This window comes from Lethenteron reissneri, chromosome 15 (genome assembly GCF_015708825.2).
Source record: "Lethenteron reissneri isolate LAM-NWPU_2019-01 chromosome 15, ASM1570882v1, whole genome shotgun sequence".
NCBI classification, from domain to species: domain Eukaryota; kingdom Metazoa; phylum Chordata; class Hyperoartia; order Petromyzontiformes; family Petromyzontidae; genus Lethenteron; species Lethenteron reissneri.
Genome location: NC_083793.1, coordinates 5644585 through 5664775, shown reverse-complemented (window position 1 = coordinate 5664775; position 20191 = coordinate 5644585). Strand labels below are relative to the sequence as shown.

Below are 20191 nucleotides of genomic sequence, written 5' to 3'. Positions count from 1 at the left end.
TACCTACGTGACTTTACCGAAAAAACCCAAGAATATGAATAAGAAAACATTCGTCCAAAATATCCCGATATCAGGACTCTCCTGACGGAGCCCCTGATGCTTCTCGAGGCTGCCGTGGGTACTCAATTGGCGTGATTATCTCGGACGATGGGTGAAAGTATTTATTGCGGGGGGAGGGAGGGGGGAGCGAAATATATTATAGGTATTTAAATTGCATTTTTGTATGAAGTCACTGGACACGAGTTCACCACTTGGTATGCTCGTCATGCCAACGGATTTAGCACAGCTACCGTGGAACCGTCACAGCTATCGTGCTGTGACGGTTCCACCTGAAGACGGAAGCTTGTGTTGCCTCCGAAACGTCGTGATTTTTAGTTAATTTTTTATTTTACTTTTATTAATTTAAATTTTTTACCTACGTGACTTTACCAAAAAAACCTAAGAATAGGATTTAGCACGTTTGGCTACGCACGGTGCGAAAGAAGTTCAACGTACATACAACCGCAGAGTGCAAGATCATCAGTAGCAGCACGCACGGCATAGACTCACACGCCCAAGGACACGGGTTCACCGATCGGTATGCTCATCAGTCGACCGCGTCGTAGTCTCGTGGTGACCTTGCGCTCTCTCGTGCACGGACGTTAATTGTCAAAAAGTTAAATTACATTTCCCGGGTTCACCGATCGCGTCGCTCTACCGCGCGCTCTGCTCCCGGTGACCTCGCGCTCTCTCGACGAGTTCCGGCTCCGAGAGGTTTCACCGCACCACGCTGTGTTTGAACGCTGAGGCTCGTGAATAGGTTTGAAGGGACCCCGAGCCCCATTAGCTCCATATAGTACACTATTAGAATAGTTTTGCAGGTTTGTTTCAACTTGTGAATGAAGAGTTATTGGAAGAGATGCATCGAATATATTTGGCCCGTGATCACTCCTGTTGGCAAAGAGTACAACAAGTGATGCTCTCCCGTGTCGGAATTCCTTTCATAGCGCACGGGCGCCAAGACCAGTCAAGGTTTAATCAGAAGGACTTTTATTGGGCAGCATCTTTGTCAGGTCTGCCGAACGCCTGTCAGATGCAAACCTCTTAAAACAGTCTGCCTCAGCAGCAGACCACGCTTTCCCACCTGATGATGGACGCTTGTGTTGCGCCCGAAACGTCGTGATTTATTTTATTTTATACCTACGTGACTTTACCGACAGAACCAAAGAGCATGGATTCCTGCACTCACGAAAGCTTCAAATCAAGATTGGCTGGCAATAGTTTATCTCCATGCTGTACGATGTCAGCGCGTGATCGCAGTAATTGTGATGATAATTTTTTTAAAAATGCATTGCAGGTGTGGGCAGCGTCCTGAAGGTGATCACCATTCCTACCAAGAACCTGGCGATGGAGGACGTCATCCTTGAGGAGTTGAGCCTCACCAAGGTGTGTGCTGCCGCTTAGTAGAGAGAAGAACACCAGTGAACGGAGTCTGTGCTGGACCTGCTCATTCTCAACCAGAGGTCGCAAACGGGTTTTGATTCCTTACCCGTACCCGGCCGCACCAGGGTCGCAAACGGGTACCCGTACCCGTACCCGGCCGTACCCGTACCCTACCCGTACCCGGCCAGGTATCGGGTAGGGTACGGGTATCGGGTACCCGATTGCGACCTCTGGGATAAAGCCATGTTGCAGGCGCGGGTGGGTTGATTCTAGGAATTTGAATTGTGAGAAGAGACAAGACGTTGGGAATGAGTGACAAACAGTTACTCACCAGGGACTCACGGCTTACCCGTACCCGGCCGCACCAGGGTCGCAAACGGGTACCCGTACCCGTGCCCGGCCGGGTACGGTTAGCCGGGTATCGGGTAGGGTACGGGTATCGGGTACCCGGTTGCGACCTCTGTTCTCAACCCCCCCACCCACCCATCCCCCACTCCTTGCGTTCCACCTCCTCGTGGAACCCACTCGGCCACTGACATGCCACCTAACCAGACGGGGGCCCAGGGAGATTCAGATTCTCTCGCCATCAGCAGAAGCCTGGATGTTCCTCATTATGTGGGGGCCGTCTTCGACGTTTTGCAATTTGAGAGGGGGGAGGCCAGGTAGCAGAGGTCGCAACCGGGTACCCGATACCCGTACCCTACCCGGCTACCTGTACCCGGCCAGGTACGGGTACGGGTACCCGTTTGCGACCCCGGTGCGGCCGGGTACGGGTAGGCCGTGAGTCACTGGTGAGTCACCATTTGTCACTCATTTCGGGTAGGGTACGGGTACGGGTAGGCACCGGGTACCTGTACTCGGCCGGGTACGGGTACCCATTTGCGACCCTGGTGCAGCCGGGTACGGGTAAGGGTAAGGAATCAAAACCCGTTTGCGACCTCTGCCAGGTGGCTATCAGGGAATGACATTGAGTGAGAATATGAACGCGTGGACAACGGCTGAGAACTCGCCTGCAACTCTGAGCGGTTGTTTGCGATGCTTACACCTGGTTCTCCAATCAATGCAGTGAGCTGATGGCCTCAGTCTCGTCACCAGTGACGTCTGTTAACATTCACTTTTTCACCACCACTTAATTTTGCTCATATTCCAGCTCTGGAATTAAAACTAAAAACGTGCGGTTTCATTGGCACGTGACAAACACGCTTTGCGGGGCATGCTTAAGGGTGTGCCCCGTGTGCGTACAAAGTGGAATTGACTTTTCAGAATTCGAAAACTCACCGTCTACTCGTGTGAAATTGCTACGTATAAATAGCTTTAACCTATGACGTGGCATTTAAAGCAAAAAGTGTAATACTCTTGTGAAAGGTAACAGCATAAAGAAGTGGTACTCGCGCTATGAGCCAGCAACCACAAATCAACAATTTATAATCGTTTAAAATAATTAATTATTACTACTTCAGGGTATTATAATTATTGTTATTACTGGGTAGCTTTCCACGGTTGTGCTGCAGAGCTTTCCGATGCGATTTCTGGTTTGCATCGTGTGTTATTTTTCCCCGCCTGGCATTCTTGAGTTTTGCTTTCACGTCGCGGGGAGAGCTTCCAAACGGCTTCTGCCGAACAGCACGTGGCAGAAGCCACGCATCCCACTTGAACACAGACGGTGCACTATTTTTTAATTACCAGGCTCCTGGATAAAACTGAACTGTCAACTCTGAGCAGAAATGGTTTTAATAGCGAAAGTTCTGGCTACTGGTGCCGTCTAGCCAGCTCCGTGGAATTTCACTTTGACCTCCTGTCGGCGAAGGGGGGAGGGGGAAAGCCTCTTCTTACTCGAACCATTTTTCCATCACCGGTTACGCGAGGCCTTCTGCCAACGAGGATCAATTATTACGGAGAACAACACAAGAATGAGAGGGGGGGGGGGGAAACACGACGATATTATTTTCTTTTTATAACTCGTGGCATTCAGAGAAATGTCTTCAAGCTAAAGACAGATACCCTAATGGGAGAGAGCAACGTTCAGACGGTTTCCTTAACGATGCCAGGGCTTGGGTTCGTGCCAATTCTGAGCCATCGTGAAAACATTCGTTTATATACAGACACCTATACATATATATGTGTATGCATATGTTTACCACTTGCTGTGTCAGGGGGTATTTAGTTTCAGAGTACGCTTCTGGAACGTTCACAAAATAATGACATTTTACCGCCTAGCAAGCGGTGCTTGTGTGTAATCTTACGTTTGGTCATCATCCAGGAGTGTGAGGGGTTGGAATAATTGCAACTTTACAGTGATAAATTAAAATGCCTATTCCAGAGCGAGTATTAAAATATATTTTCCGGCTTCAAAATGACCGCAAATGCCACGTCTCTGTTTTTTTTATCTTGATCGCCGTTTATTTCCGTTTTCACTGAGTGCAAGGGGGAGAGGGGCTAGCACGCGTCTCCTACTGAACCATGGCTCCCTTTATTATGCCTCGCCTGATTCATAGCAACACTCGAGCACGCGCCGTGTGCATTGTACACCGCTAATTCGCGTGCGGCACGCAGTGCAGGCGTATGGCCACATCGAATCAATTCAAAGGGCACTACCCCGCCCCCTCCCCAGTGGTTGAGTGGGTTTCGCCGAGCCGGGCAGCAGCTTCGTCGTTTGCAGGATGCGACGTCATCCTCAGACACCCCGCTAAGCGTGCCTAGCGGACATTGTCAGATGTCTCGATGAGTTACTCGACAGCGCTGCTCAGTTTGCCCTGCACACGTAGGACTGCGAGGTGGCTACGAGATTCCGGTCCTGAATGTCACCCCTGTCGTGTGTGTTTGGATTGTCTCTGCGCCCTTTAGTTTTGTCCCACGTGAAACCAAACGCCCGTTAATTGTGAAAGGCCAAACAACCCAACGGAGGAACCCTCCTGAAAATAAAAAAGAGTGTTGTGATTCAGTGAGGCTTTGCTGGGTACGATCATTGCCACGACGCTCACAGTTTAGACCCCGAACAACCCGTTCGTGGTCTGGTCTCATGGGCCCATCGACTGCATAGCGAGTGAAACCCCCCTGGTTAACGGCCTCGGCCATGAAGGGATTGGAGAGCTTAATAATGAATTGGCACGGTCCGTGTTAAAGATTTGGCCATTAAGGTATTGGCAAGCCCCCATAAAGGAATGAATCACGATGGAATTGGAAAACTCCTGCATTAAGGAATTGGCCAATTGTCCAAACATCCCCCAGGAATAGCTCTTGCCCATAACGTCAGCCTATTGCTAATATTTACGTTTAACGGCAGCGTTAATCACGAAATTGGTGAGGTTTTTTTTTACGTGTGCCGGATTCAGAACCTTTTTAAAAATGCACCGTGTGGCTTACATGGCTAAAGTAGGACTACGGTGTTACTCCGTCAGTGTGGAATGCTGAATTATGCTACGCACATTTATACGCGAGTATGTCCATTCCTGTATTTGCGTCTCATTGAAAAACATTATTGTTTACTGCAGCCTTAAGTTGAATTCACCTTAGTTTGGGTGTGCTATGTCTTGTGAAATGCAACATTTGTATTTATTTATTGTATTATTGTACAGCGTTGTGAAACGCCATTTTGCATGAACGACGCTTTTCGAAATATTAAAAAGAATTATTTTTAAAATAATTTTTTTCCATTTCTCAACAGGATCCTTCTCCGGTGCTGTCCATGGTGATCTCTCCAAAAAGGGTAACGGCGCGTTCCGCTGCCACGCACTGAGTGTGCGGTTATTGAAACGTTCACGTCATTAACGATTGGCACGCTGTCTCTCCGTGCTGTTTCATTGCCCTGGTTTCAGAGTTTCGCAAAGTCCAGTCCTCGCCAGCCCCCTCCACCACACTCTGTCTCTCCGTATTTATCAATGTACTCACATTCAAATACAAATTAACTCGTTTCACACTGCACAAGCCTGATGATTGTTAAAGTATCCCACTCGACGAGCTAAGCAATCAACGCTGTTTGCATACAAGGCAAAGACGAAGAACCCCCGTATAGGCTTGACAGACTGTTAGCGAGCACCTATGAAGGCCTGTAAGGCACAGGAGGGGGTGGGTGACCGACAACACGCCCGACCGCCTTTTTTCTCCCTCGTGGCGATGTTTACACATCGCGTCAGGTACTCATTTGAGGCTGAGTCGACCCAGGGGAGGCCCATTACCGGTTCAGATAATCGTCGTTGGGTGTTGGCCGTGAGTGGGAATGGAACACACGCACACTGCGATCTCAATCTGAATTTGAATCCGCTCCATTAACGTGGCGTTGATTTCTTGGAGCTGTTCGCGACGTGGGTTCGCACCGCGAGTAGATCTGAACGTTACCCGCTAATCTTCTTGGTTCTTTCGGTAAAGTCACGTAGAAGGGAAATAATAAAATAATAAAAATAAAACATAATACAATTATATAAAATAATAAAATAATGCTATGATATAGTTATATAAAATAATAAAATAAAATAATAATATTTTATTAATATTTTATTATTTCCCTTCTACGTGACTTTACCGAAAGAACCAAGAAGATGAATCCCTGCAGTCACGAAAGCTCTAAATTGAAAGTTACCCGCTAAGTTTCATGCTCGACAAGGGGGCATGCGTCGCTTCACGGTTTCGGCCTAACACGTGTTTTCCCCATGCAATCGAATGCCGCTGCCAAAACCCAGCTTTTGGCAACTTTTTAAACACCGCTGAATCTGTTTACGCAATCAAAGGGGAAATATTATGGATTCGGCGGTCGAGCGAGGTAGGGGAAAATAAAACGTTTCGGTTAAAACAAGCGCAGAAGAAAGAAACAGGCCTCAGCTCACATACAGTGATTGTTTTGGTGTTTATTTCTCATTAATTGAGGGCGCTGTTTCGAAAACTTGTGCTGGGTTGCCAGAATAATAGACCGCCAAGATGTATCATTATTGTATATAAAACGTAATGGAAAAAATATGTATACTCTCCAGACCATAGTTGGCTGTGGCAACAACAACACAAAGCCTACTAAACCACTGAGATGATAATAGCATAGACTTCTTTACACGTTTAAGCAGCAGTTATGTTCTTTGGAAGAAGAAGAAAAAAAACCTGCAGCAATGTGCACTCTGTAGTATTTTAGATCCTCCGGGGGTGGCGGGGCGGGGGGGATACTTGTACGCTTGGTCTGGCGTATGTACAAATCCGCACGCTTATGTCTTTTGAAAACATTATGGGCGCATGTTCAAGGAGGTTTTATCGAAATGTTTCCCCCTCCTGCCACAGTCAACGCGTCACCAAAATATCCCCGAATGGAGAGATGGGTGAGCCACTCGCACCCATCGGTTTAGCTGACCCGCCGTTAGAATGTTTTCGCACGATGATGTCAAAAAATTATACGAGGCCTTTTTGTGTGATTGGGTACGATCGTAAATCACTCGGAACAAACATTTGGAAGATCTGTTCAGGATGTCTCCCACGCCAGCTACTGATATAAAACGTGAGAGATATATAAACTATTTTAAATACAGAAATTGATGAATTAAGCTGAATATGAGAAGAAAAAGCCGATGTTGACAATCATGTAGGTTTATATTGAAGAAAACATAGTTACTGTTACGCATTTGGTATGCAGTGGAAAAATAATGGTAAGATATTATAAACAAAATACGATATGTTTAAATGTATGATGTAGGAGTCATCGTTTTCCATGCAATATGCTCTTTAATTTGTTCGCCACGGAATGAAACTTCATAAGATTGAATTACTGTACACGCACATTAAAGGTTTCAATTAATTGTCGTGATTCAATGGTTCCCGATTCAATAGAGGATTTAATTCACGTTTCTAACGTCGCCGTAAATGGGAGTTTCCACCAGTGGCTGTTGGGAGTCATGCGCACGCTGTCAACCCACACGGTTCTATCCCCGTGTTCTTGAACAGGGAAATTTAGTTTTTAGCGCCATACGGCGAACAGCCGTTTCATTACGGGCAATATGGCACTTTGTAGGATGAACGTTGATTTTTATAAGGGCGCTTGGTGACCAACAAGGTCTGAATTGGTCTGTAGTAATAAGGTAGGCACTATATTCTTGGTTCTTTTGGTAAAGTCACGTAGAAGGGAAATAATAAAATAATATAAATATAAAACAATAAAAATTCTCACGACGTTTCGACTGCAACACAAGCAATCATCATCAGGTGTGTTTATATTATTTTATTATTTCCCTTCTACGTGACTTTACCGAAAGAACCAAGAATATGAATCCCTGCAGTCACGAAAGCTTTAAATCAAAAGGTAGGCACTGATAAGGGGTTGACAGGTACGCTACTAAACACCACACTACTATACACTACACTAATATACACTACTACATACATGTCAACCCATATGGTTTACCTGTATTCTTGTACAGGGAGATTTAATTTTCGAGCTCCATATGGCATACAGCCATTTGCGATGGGACTTTGTAGGATGAACGTTGAGATTTATAAAGGCACGGGGTGACCAATAAGATCTGAATTGGTTTGTAATAAGGAAGGGCACTGATAAGGGGTTGACAGGTATGGTCACGTGAACCCATCGCACGAAACACACACGCATCGAAACCTCCGACCATTACACGTGTGGTTCAACGCATGTATCGAGAGCTTCGACAATTGACATTTGAAGTTGCCCGGTGGTTCAGAGAGTCAGGGCGCTGAGCTGTCACCACTGAGATCCTGGGATCAAACCCTAGACAGCAGCCTGGGATTAAACCGGGTTCTGGAGTGTAGTGATAATGAGTCAATGAATCGATGGCGTTGCCCACCGCCAATGCACAACTCCGTGCAAACAATTTGAACTACACGCTCGTGCGCCGTATCTCTTTCTCTCTCTCACTACAGCAACAGTTGCTCGTGGGCCTGCAGGAGGGGCTGGTGCAGCTCTCCTTCCAGCGGTGCCACGTCTACGGGAAGGCGTGCGCCGAGTGCTGCCTCTCGCGCGACCCGTACTGCGCCTGGGACGGCACCGCCTGCTCGAGATACTTCCCCTCCAACAAGAGGTGTGCCGGGCACTCGCACGCCCGCCCGCCTAACTGCCAGCCTGCCACTATGCCTACAGGCCCTGCTACCTGCCTGTATGTCTACAGGCCCTGCTCCCTGCCTGCCTGCCTGTCTGCCAGCCTGCCTCTATGCCTACAGGTGCTGCTGCCTGCCCGTCTTGCAGCAGCGTAACGAGCGTGGGGCCAAAGTTACGAGTTGGGGCCCCCTTGACAACCACCACGAGATTTGTTTTCAACAACAGTGTAAAAGAACAAAACACTTATTTTAAATGCGTTTTATTTTTATTATTAATTCATTGCTATTCCACGTTTTATTTTAATTTAATTCAAATCAAATATTTGGGGCATCCACCTGCTCGATTACCGCACCCCCTGAGCTGATAATGTAGTCACTAAGCGACTGGGAATGTAGTCACTACGCAACTGGAATGTAGTCACTAAGCCACTGCTGCCTTGTTTACTTCCTTCATGGCCAGGTCCTGCTGCCTGCATGATTCTCTGGATGACTGTCTTGCTGCCTTGTTCTCTGGCTGTTTTGCCCTCTGCCTATGGTCTGTCTTTCAGACTGTCCGTCTTACCGTCAAAATGCCTATTCTGTCTGGCTGTCTCATTGTTTCTCTTGCATTGACCGCCTGACTGTCTCACTTGTGTGGCTCGTCTGGCCGCCAAACAAACCGCACATGGGATGTTTACAAAATGCCTTCGTTCAAGGTCACTGTTGTCCACACAGCAACTGTAACAGAATCAGAATCACGTACAATGATGGCAACCATTGTGCATTGAACGCCGAGCGAGGCACGGGCATGGAGCAAAAAACACAAGTTGCACAAAACCGCGATGCAGTATAAACGCTGCATAGTCCGCACACCAGTGCAAGCGGTTCGTGTTATCTTGTTAGTGTGTTTTGTGAAAAGTAGGGGAGCAGAAAAAAAACATTTATTGGGCTTTTACAGGGGCCTTAAACGTGCACTGATATTCTCCTGCGGCCACTAAAAAAAAAGCGCTGCGACCGGGGGCGCTCTGGATTTGGTTAAGTTCCCCAATGATGGCGACGTCTTTGAGCGGGTTGTTTTGTTTGTCTCCGTGACGTCAAGCGGTCGTCGAAACGTGTAGACTTTGGCCGCTGCTTCTGGCTGCCTCGCTGCGATGGAAATTCCCTCCTAAAATAAAGTAAAAAAAAGGTGCAACAGCAACTGCAGTTGCTTGCTCACAACACCGCTGGTCAAATGTGTGCACTGTATGTGGCTACAAAACGCACAGTGCACCTCGATGCTGTCACCGCCGCTCATCACTTTCCCGTTCCGATAACATAAGTGTAAGTTATGACGTACGTGTACGTCATCGGTTTCTCTCCCGATTTTGTTCCGACGACGTACGTGTACATCATCCAAACGAAACCGGAAGGAAGGGAGGAGCGTGCGGCACAGTCTGGCGCCAGCTATCATAGAGTGCGGTCGTGTCGCCACTGTTCTTTGCGATGATTACAGTGTCTTAAAAAACCACGGCGCTACTACACCTCTCTAAATAAAATGTACGTCTGAGCCGCTCACGCGTTCCGAGATTCAGAGGTGAACGGGACGCACCCAGCCTGCAAACTGCAGACATCTCGGAAGGGGAGAGGGTTGAAGTGGTGAATAGCGGCCGTTGCTGTCGTTGTTGCTGCAGTTCGCGCAGGGCTCGCCGCCAGGATGTGCGGCACGGGGACCCGACCACGCACTGCTGGGACACGCACGGTGGGTGTCCAACTCGCACCTCCCCGTGCGCGCGCCCCCCACTGCCACCGTTTGTAATCGAGCAGTAATAACGTACGTTCGGTGTTCGTGCAATTCTTCACCGTCTACAGGCTATCATCACGGAGACGCCGTGTTGCACAGACACAGCCTGCAGTGGTTCCGCATGAAGGGGGCGATGTTGGTGCTGCTGCTGCTGCTGCCGCTGTGTGATCGCAATTGAGTATTTCGTGGGTGATTTTTCGAATTTGGCAAATTTGGACCCTGACACTGGCACACAACGGTCGATTCTTTTCTGATGATGCGAGGGGATCTTAATCGTCCACTGTAAAGCAGAAGGCACGGATTTTTACGGTTAATACACCCGCGGTAATAACCAGGATGGCCTGCCGGATTTAAACTCGCAGTAACATAGCGGTAGCGAGTTCGCCGCTTGTTACCGAGGTTCGTGGTTCAAATCCGGCAAGGCCGCTGTGGTTAATACATCAAACATAAAGACACGCCGTCAGCTTCATCGTTATCTTTAACGATGAATGACGTCATCGTTAAAGATAACGACGATGTCATTCGAAACGAGTAGGCCGTGGAGCAGCGTGATTTTGCGATGTGTGTGGCTTTTGGGAGCAGGCGGCGAGTTTGAGGAGTCGGAGGAGAAGGTTCTATTTGGGGTGGAGGGCAACGCCACCTTCCTGGAGTGTGTGCCCCCGTCCCGGCTGGCCGCCCTCTCGTGGTATGTGCAGCACTCGAAAAAAGACCCACCACAGGAGGTGAGTGCCGTTTGCCTTTTCGCCAAATACGAACCGCTGTACCGCTATGAATTAAAAATCAGCCATGCATGCACTGCACCATTAACCGATACCGTTTCTAGCCCTATTGCTTGGTTTGCATCCTCCTCGTGGCACCACTGATCCCCTCCAGCCGTGACATTTGTTTCACTCAACCCCACTTCCCTAACTCACTGCGTCAAATTATCTTGACACAAACCCCCTCCCCCCCCACCACCGCCCACAGCTGAAAACGGACGAGCGCATCGTGCAGACGGCCCAGGGCCTGCTCGTGCGCGACCTCCACCGCGGCGACGCCGGCGTGTACCGGTGCCGCGCGCGCGAGAACGCCTACAGCCGCGAGGTGTCGCGCGTCGCCCTGCACGTGGTGCCCGGCGAGGGCCTCCGCACCGACCGGTCGGCCGCGTGGGGCCCCCCGCGGGGGGCGGCCGACGACGACCGGCGCCGCCCCCCCAACGCCGCCGCCGCGGGCCACCCGCCCTCCATGCCGCCCGCGTTCCCCGCCGCGCCCCGCAAGGACGCGTACCTGCGCCCGCTGCCGGACGGAGGCGTGGAGGAGCTGTGCGAGCAGCTGTGGCTCAAGAGGCCCAAGCCGCGCTTCCGGGGCGCGGCGGTGGCCGGCAAGTGGAAGCACCCGCAGGACAGCGGGCGCGGCCGCATGCGCCGCCACCCGGGCACGGGGCGGCAGGGCGCCGCCGACGTGGGGGCCCGGACGGGGCGCTAGCTGGCGCGCTCGCTCGGCTCGCCCTGCGGCCGCCGCCGCCGCCGCCGCGCCCGATGTATTCGTATGTAAAATTCACGATGTTCCTTAACCGTCGTTGTTATTGCACGTGGGGGAGGGGGGGGGTGGTGTTTCTGTTCAGAGATTCGGAAGTAGGTGAACAGCGAAGGGCCGTGCGGGCAGTGGTGTTGCACGCGCCGCTGGTTGCAAGAAGCTCCGGCGGCGCTGTTGCGAGCGACACTGTCTTCTCACGCGAGCTCGCCGCCCCGGGGGTTCGGTATGTCAGGCACGGCACCGTGAAAACGGTGGCTCCGGCTATGTTCTGCCCCGTCTTGTTTCATGCTCCACAGTCAGGGAGTGGCCAATTGCCCGAAAACCGTTCGCTCATGGAAATGTTTTCAGTCATGAGGCCAAGTTTGTTAACGATCACAGCGGTAAGATATTTTTCACGCGGCGTTACAAACCGACAGAACCGCATCTCTATGTCCAGCATTTGAACAATGGCATCGCTGTTCCCGTCGGGTAGGATGTTCGCCACAACCGAGAGCTTTCTTAGCGCCGAACAAGGCTTCTCCATTTTTTCAAGATGCATGGCATTTTTCAAACTTTGCTTTTCATTGATGATTTTTGAGCGGAGGTATTCGGTATTTGAGAAAGTTAAGTGAACAGGGGCATCTTGACCCTCGGACATAATATCTGCGCACAATGACGTGGCCAAGCAGATTACTTTTATGGTTAGAGGCTGGATGCTTTCAGGGTTGTTCAAAAGTGAATGTTTGCATCGTGTTTGTCCCAATTACGTATGGTACTTCAGTGGCGTGGACCTTTGCGCTATGCTATACTTGGAATGTGCTTATTTAAATAAAACGGATGATCATGATGGTTGTGAAGCTATGTTGAGTAAATTCAGTGGTTCATGAAGCCCCTTTCGAATAAGGCAGGTTTGTCTTATAAGTCACTTTATTGGCATTGGGCAAATTGAATAATTTTGTGGCGTCGAGTAAAGCTGCTACCTTGATGGATTTAGACCCAGCTGACAATTAAAGGTATGACTTTCATTAATGGGTAGGTTTTCAAATTAGAATTGTTATGGTACTTGCAATCAGTGCAGTTCTAAACGCAAAGTAAGCGTCGACTGTGATATTTCGCATCTATATCTAATGTCACACGACGATTCAATTTTCATCAAATCAAGTGGAATTCGCCCCGACCTCGTCAGACTGTGGAAGCTAAGTAGAGTTGAGCGTGGATCGTGCTTGGATGGGCGTCCAGCACAGGCTGCTGTGGGGCCAAGTATTCAGTGGAGGGCAGAGTTAGAAAAACAATGCATTGTTGTATGGTACTATCGCGTCCACGTCTATGCTCCCTGCCTTCACCAACCCGCCTTGACCAACGTCGTGACGTGTGATCAAGTAGCCACCAGGAGTGAGCAGGGGCCCATCATCCAGCAGGGGAGAGGTAAAAGGGCCGCGTCGTTGACAAGTGTCGGTCGATGCGATTGCTGCGGGGAAATGGAGCCCGGTGTGTGATGAACGCGCAGTCCGAAAGGGCAAAAGAAAGTAATGTAACCCAAATATCCCTTCGTACTGTGGGTATAATTATTGTTAGTAATATCGTATTGTCGTAGAGTGAGTGTTGGCATGGATTTGTTTCTTACTATGTTCCACTGGCACCTGGTGGAGTGTTGAGTGACCTCTGTACGTGAAAAGGCCCCTTTATATATATTGTTCCCCTCGTATTTCACCGAGCTGCCCTGCCTTGAGAGTGACCGTGCAACACTGAGGTGGAATATTTGTGCGTAATTAGGCTGGTCAGCAGGAACATTTTTTAAAGATTTTTTTTTTCTTTCTAACGTGCATTAAATACAGCGCCATTTATTCCCGAGTTGAATTCGCAGCGACTGTGTAAGCACGTCCCGCCGTGTGTGTGTGTGTGGCGATATTGCAGTGGGTATCGCGCTGCGCGATGAACCCAGTGGCCTGAGTTAGGCTTTCTTTCCACTGGCTGAAAATAGTGGCAAGTGGCGTCTGATCTGGTTCTGAGCCTCCCCGAGGTTGACTCAGCCGCTAAATAACTACTTGGTGCAGTGTAGGTGGCCGGGCGTGTGCTATCGGTGCAATCCAGTATACAGTATGTACAGAGCAGTGAAACTCTTCGTGTTAGAAAGAAGCAAAGCCCACAGAGCTACCTCTGAAATCCTTCGAGTGAACTTTGGCTGGCACAGTAGGGGGCAGCACTTGTTCTGCCACGGAGCAATGTTCAGAGAGTGACAGTCAAAACGATGTTTTATTTCTTGAGCTGGAATTTAGCCAAATTAAGTAGAACATTTTACTTGCTCACCAGGCTGAAACTAATAAACTCACTAAACTAGAGGCTCATGTTTAATCGCAGGTGACTTTATAGATTCAAACCCAGGATCTCAGTGGTTGCAGCTAAATGCTCTCTGATCTCTCAAGCCACCCAGCCAGTCTTGATAGGTGCTTGCCAACAGCACTCACTCCAACAGTCCACAAAGCTATACGAGGAAGCTTGCCTCTGTGTGTGTGCGCGTGTGTGTAGGTTATTGGTAATTGCTCCCTGCTTGGAATAATGTTTCTGCAAATCAGGATGTGTGCTTTCCTCTCCGTCTGGTCCTTTGCTTTGTTAAGACACAATGGCAGCTTGTGCCGCATACTGCTTGACATGCAGCACATTGGTAATGGAGCTCAAAGGACATCGCCTAATCTCCCCCATCTTCATTGAATGGAAATGTTTAATGATCTCACCACACACGACCAAATTCTGGCAATCATTGCACTTTGTTCCAGTCTGGCTGATAGAGACTCACTGATTGTGCTTTAGCAGTTGGATACGGTCAATTTAAATGTTCCACACCAGGTTAATTTGAGGACATTTGCCTGATACTGACTGCTTTGGACGACGTCTGGTTTTCATAAGCTCGTAGCTGGCGGGTAAAAAAAATAAAAAAAATATTTGGAGGCCTGAAATGAAAAATAAATATGGGGCGGTGCTGAAAGAGTTTTGTGAAACAAGCAAAATGTGTACGTGATCTCTCCGAATGTCCAAACACAAGAGAGCGCATGTTGTAGACTGACACGCGTTAAGGGCATGCGGTTCATCGCCCTGATCAGTCGACCACGTGCTCTGCAAGTGGTGACCTCACGGGGCCCTTGTCCGAAATACATTTAAATTGCGCGGGGGGTTCACCAATGAAATCTGTCTACCGCGTGCGGTGCTACCGGTCACCAGTCCTCACGACGATCCGCCTCTTCGCGGTTCGAGGATTCAAACACAGGAGTGGTTGACAATCTCGATTTAAAGCTTTCGTGACTGCAGGGATTCATCTTCTTGGTTCTTTCGGTAAAGTCACGTAGAAGGGAAGTAATAAAATAATAAAAATAAAACATAATAAAATGAAATAATATAAATATAATATTTTATTTTATTATGTTTTATTTTTATTATTTTATTACTTCCCTTCTACGTGACTTTACCGAAAGAACCAAGAAGATGGTTGACAATCCTCGAGCTGGCGAATAGGTTTGAGGCGGGGGAGGGGGGGGGCTGAGCCCCTTGCCAACACGTGTGATCTGCCGCCTGATCTCATTTATTTGGACGATACGTGTACGGTGGTTGCTGGAGACGCGGCCCGCTTTTTAGTTTTGTTTAGTTTGTATCCACACTCCACGCAGACAGAGTCGCTTCGTACAACCCGCGAGCCGCCAGTTTACGCTGCAGACGCTCGTTCAGCCGGCACGCGACGAAGTCACATCCCGGCAATGTTTGCGGATATCGCGTGAAAAGCAGATAAGGTGTTGGCGGGCGACGTAATTAAGTGACACTTATTTAATGGGCAACAATTGATTTAAACGCACCCGATTACAATGTAAAAGCAATAGTGGTAATTAGATTACACGCGTATATAAGTGATAGTTTGATCATTATTCGTAGCGACTGCGATGCCAATGCCAGATGTCGCGGTTAACCGATTGCAATGGTGTACACGGATACATCTTCACGTGATTATAAGTTCCAGACGTTGCGTCTAGATTCTCTTACAGACGATGGTGCACCCAGCATGCCGCACGGTTAAGCACCGTCTCTCTTCCATCATTGTTAGTCCAGGGACATGATTATAATCACGTTGTAACGCAGCTTGTATTTCTCTTGCCCTGTTATTGTGTGTGTGTGTGTGTGTACTTGACGTAGCATTTGCAATGCGGCCGTTTCAAAACGCGATTATGGTTATGTCTTTGAACTATAAAACAATACTTCTATTTGACGGTGTACGACGGTGTGTTTTTTTTGTGTTCCTTCTAAAATTGCAATTCATTAGACACGCAGTCACATTAATAGCTTACAGAGACGAAGAACGTCTCGGCAAATGTTGAATCGAGTGTCACGCGTGTGAAGGTTGAACACGTGATTTTATTTAACACACCTACACGTTGAATAAAATTTGCTGCTCCGTTACATTTACACACGTGCGAGAACCGTTTACATTGCATTTTTCTCAAACAAAATGTCTTAAGTTTCTTTACATTGCTCTTATTTTTCCTTTCCATTCGTCAGTCCAGTTCACTCTCGATTAGCTGGGCTACTTTTGACGGAGAGACGGCCCAGGTGTGCGCAAAAGAGCTTCACAGCTCATCGGATTTCTCAAGTAGAAATACATTTTCTGATTCCGATTCCGAAAGCAAACACCACGAAAAACAAAGCATCAGCAGATTAGGCCATGATACCCGTAATTATTGTTTACCTACTCAGCTCGGAGTCGAGACGTTGAATGACATCTGTTTTATTTCTTAGAGTTACCGATCACCGAGTCATGATTGAGGAGCAGCCAATATTATCGCCAGCAGCGTCTGCCCCCCCCCCCCAAAAAAAAAACAAGCCACGGATGAGCATGGGTACACAACATTTCTAGAATTTATTTTCCTTTTTTTCACGACCCGGATAATCCACGCGCGGATCATCGAGAGCCAACTGGATATTGGAACTCAACTGCTTTGTGACGCGTGCCACCCATCACAGGAGTGAGAGAGAGAGGCGGGGCTTGATAGGGGAGGCGGGGCTTGAGAGGGGAGGCGGGGCTTGAGAGGGGGGGGGGGCTCCAGACAGAGAGATGGGGGGCTCTAGAGGGGGGGGGGGGGCTCCAGACAGAGGAGGGGAGCAATTGGCCCCCCTCTTCCGCACTGGCAAGCGGTTAATTACAAGCCTAGCCGAGAGCTGCCACTCCAAACCAATCCATCAAGTGAGCCTCCCGCAAAAATAATTAAGGCGCGCGAGTTTAGAGTCGAAGCGTAAACGAGCGGCGATTGTAACGTCTTTGCAATTACAAAAGAATGATGATGATAAAATACAAATGACAAAGTATTGATGAAATAAAAATTACAAAATATTGATGAGAAAAAAAAGAGAGAGAAGAGAGAGAGGGAGAGATCTGTCGGCACGCACGGACGGAGGCGCCGGACAGAGGTGCCACGTGGCCACGTGCATTCCGTGTGTGACCAGAGCCAGTGGCGGCTCCTGCAAAATCTCTCAGGGGGGGCAAATGTCTGGATGATTGATAAGGATAAGGTCCACCCATGCAAAGGATAAATTAACAGCCTAAGCATGTAAAGGCAACTTCACTTCTTTAATATTAATGAAAAATAAAGTGACTCTTACAATACATCTTGTTTGTTTCTATACTCACTATTAATACAATCCACTCATGTTTCTTTTATTAAAGAATCCACTAGATGGCGATAAATAATTTTGTTGGATGAAACGTGCTTACGTATGATGACGTAAGCACGTTAGTGCGAGCCCTCCCGGAAGCCATAGAGAATGCATTGCAGCGCCCCCCGTTCGAAAAAAAAACATCTTTGAATGTAAGTCTATGGGGCCACTCAGGGCGATGCTCAGCCGGAGTGAAATCGCCCAAAAAGAGGCGGTACTCCACAGAACGTGACATGACGCTGATTGGACTATATCCAGAGGCACAGTGACGGCTAGCGTGACTCTGTGGTTGAATGACATTGGTGGTGCGTCGCCCAATCGCCCTAATGAAGAAACCGCCCCTGATCAGAGCACAATTTCAAATCGAACGAAGCGGTGCTCACGACAACGTTTTCCCTCGACGTTTGTCGCAACACGCTTGACAGTTCAGACTCGGGGCGATTGCGAGCGCCACAATTCGCCTGGCCGCGTTTCTCTGTCCCTGTTGAAATGCCGGGGTGCTGGCTGGGGTGGGGGGAGTCTCTCTTAAGCGGTGTGAAATTTAGAACTGAACATTTGCGCTCGCTCACCCAACGTGTGTTGGCTTTGGAACGGCGATTATTTTGTGACTCGTAACTTCTCCTCGTGTCACACGTATGCTTGCTTCCAACTGAATGTTCCCGATTTGGTTTGATGTCATTTCCCCCGCGCTGCCCCGCCCCGCCCCCCGAAGGTTCTGTGTGTTTGTGGTTAAAAAGAAAAGAAAATGTCCTGCGGGGAAAGATAAACTAATATTGCAGTCTTAATTCCTTGACGCGAAGTGTCGTGTGGACTTGCAACCCAGATGGTTGCCGGCTTCATGTCCCGGTGCCACAGTTGAAACGGCCTCTGTCCACCCGGCAGCATGGACGGGTAACATCAAAGTTCAAAGTTCAAAGTTAATTTATTAGGTATTGCCCTGGGAGCCATTCGGCTCTTGAATCGGGTGCAACCGCAACAAACAAAAAACAAAAACATGAACAAGAAAACATCTTAAAGTGACTATGTGCAAACAGAAAATCCAAGAAAAGACAGAAAAATATTGCAGAAAAAATCACCGTACACCAACCCTGTGCAAATATCCCAGTGGGATGCAAGTCAAACAACAACAACCACAAGACAACTTAGATTAAGGCCATCAGTCTAACTCTGTACTGCAACAAACAAACATGGCCAAACCAAAAAACTTTTCGAAAATCAACTAAATAAAGCTAAAAAAACATGACAAGTCTGTTGTGGTCGGCTATGTCCGCCCAGCATCGAAGAGTAGGCCAAATGCACCCTAGAAGGGTTCTGTAGAGCTCCCTCTAGCGGAGGCCCTTCTGCCAGCAGTGGGATGAGCGGGCAATTACAGGGCTGCATTTTTAATTTTTTTATTACCTTTAATGATGCTGGTTGGTTATTTAATTTGGCAATCGCGTGGTTATTAAAGCAGCTTGCCATGCGTTCCACGCAAACGTTTAGGGGATGACCGGTCGCCTGCTTAACTGTCAAGCTGCCTCATTGTGTGATGCGCGCGCGTGTGCGTGTGTGTGTGCTTCAGACATCTCCGCCTCTTGCCACGAAACTCCTGCCTCTGGCCCCTATCCAATGGAAACAGCAGAACATTGCTGAACGCGAGTGCTCGCCTGTCACTCCCATGCTGGCCGACAGATATTGATGGGCGCGAGGTTTTTGAACACTGTGTGTGCGTCTTTAGTGCCGCGAAAGTAAATCTGATTTCTGTAACAAAAGCGGTTGTGCGCCATGCGGCGCTTGCGTTAAGGGCACTGAGATGCTTTATACGAAGCAGACTTCCGGAGGGCTTTTATGGATGCTAATGGGCACGTTCTTTGCATGAAACATGCAATAGAACGAGGAGTCTTCCAATGGACACGTCAGAGTGCGCCCCCGTACAATTGCGCACAATCCTGGGACATGAAAAGGTCACGGGCAATAATACGAACGCATGCCTCTTTCATAATGCTTTACTTTTATTTAAATACATCTTCGAATACACACACTCACACGGAGAGATGATAACGATATGAACAGAGAGAATGTGTTTAAATGCAGGCACCCCCTAACCACAATGTACTTAGTCTATCATAGTTGGTAACTGTTGTATGAACGTATACATTTAAAATAAGTGAATCGCTTTGTCATTGTGACCCATTTAGCGTGACATGTTATGAACAATCTATTACAGCCGCTTGCTTCTAGATTTGAAGCTTTCGTGACTGTAAGGATTCATACTCTTAGGTTTTTTCGGTAAAGTCACGTAGGAAAAAAATAAAAAAATAATAATAAATGAAAATAACTCAATTAAATCACGACGTTTCGGAGGCAACACAAGTCTCCGTCTTCAGGTGGGACCGTCACAGATAAATTCACTGTATCAAGTGAGGAGAAATCCAAGAGACAAGATTTTTAATACAAGTTCAGGGGAGGGAGTTCGTGTGCGTGCGGTGGAGCGATGGCACGCACGGTGGTGAGTGTCTGAACCCATCCGGGGCCTCCCCTAGGTCGACTCAGCGTTCAACGAGAAGCGACGACTCGGCCGTGGTGTCGGTGGCGACACTGCCACCACGTGTGCCGTGCCGATCCCTCGTAGCTCGTGGGTCCTCCTGACGGCGCTTGCTGCAACGGTCTGTTGTCCGTCAGGTGCGGGAGATCTGTGTATGTCCACGCATGCCTTCGTAGGCTCCGCCAGAGTCGGATTGAACAAAAGAAATCACCGGGCACGGACCGTCAGAGAAAATTATGCAATAAATGTGTTGAAAACTGCCGTGT

At 48.5% G+C, this 20191-nt stretch overlaps 1 protein-coding gene across 1 annotated transcript in view; it reads left to right on the top strand.

The window, feature by feature from the left end:
* The window catches only part of LOC133342623 (semaphorin-3D-like), a 51385-nt gene extending 38828 nt beyond the window's left edge, over window positions 1–12557 (top strand). Inside the window, exons 12-17 of the mRNA XM_061551891.1 lie at window positions 1337–1425; window positions 5087–5128; window positions 8284–8441; window positions 10107–10174; window positions 10799–10938; window positions 11183–12557. Coding sequence (XP_061407875.1) covers window positions 1337–1425; window positions 5087–5128; window positions 8284–8441; window positions 10107–10174; window positions 10799–10938; window positions 11183–11680 — 995 coding nt within the window. The 3' untranslated portion in view covers window positions 11681–12557. The remainder of the gene's footprint in view (window positions 1–1336; window positions 1426–5086; window positions 5129–8283; window positions 8442–10106; window positions 10175–10798; window positions 10939–11182) is intronic.
* Window positions 12558–20191: the final 7634 nt, after the last annotated feature.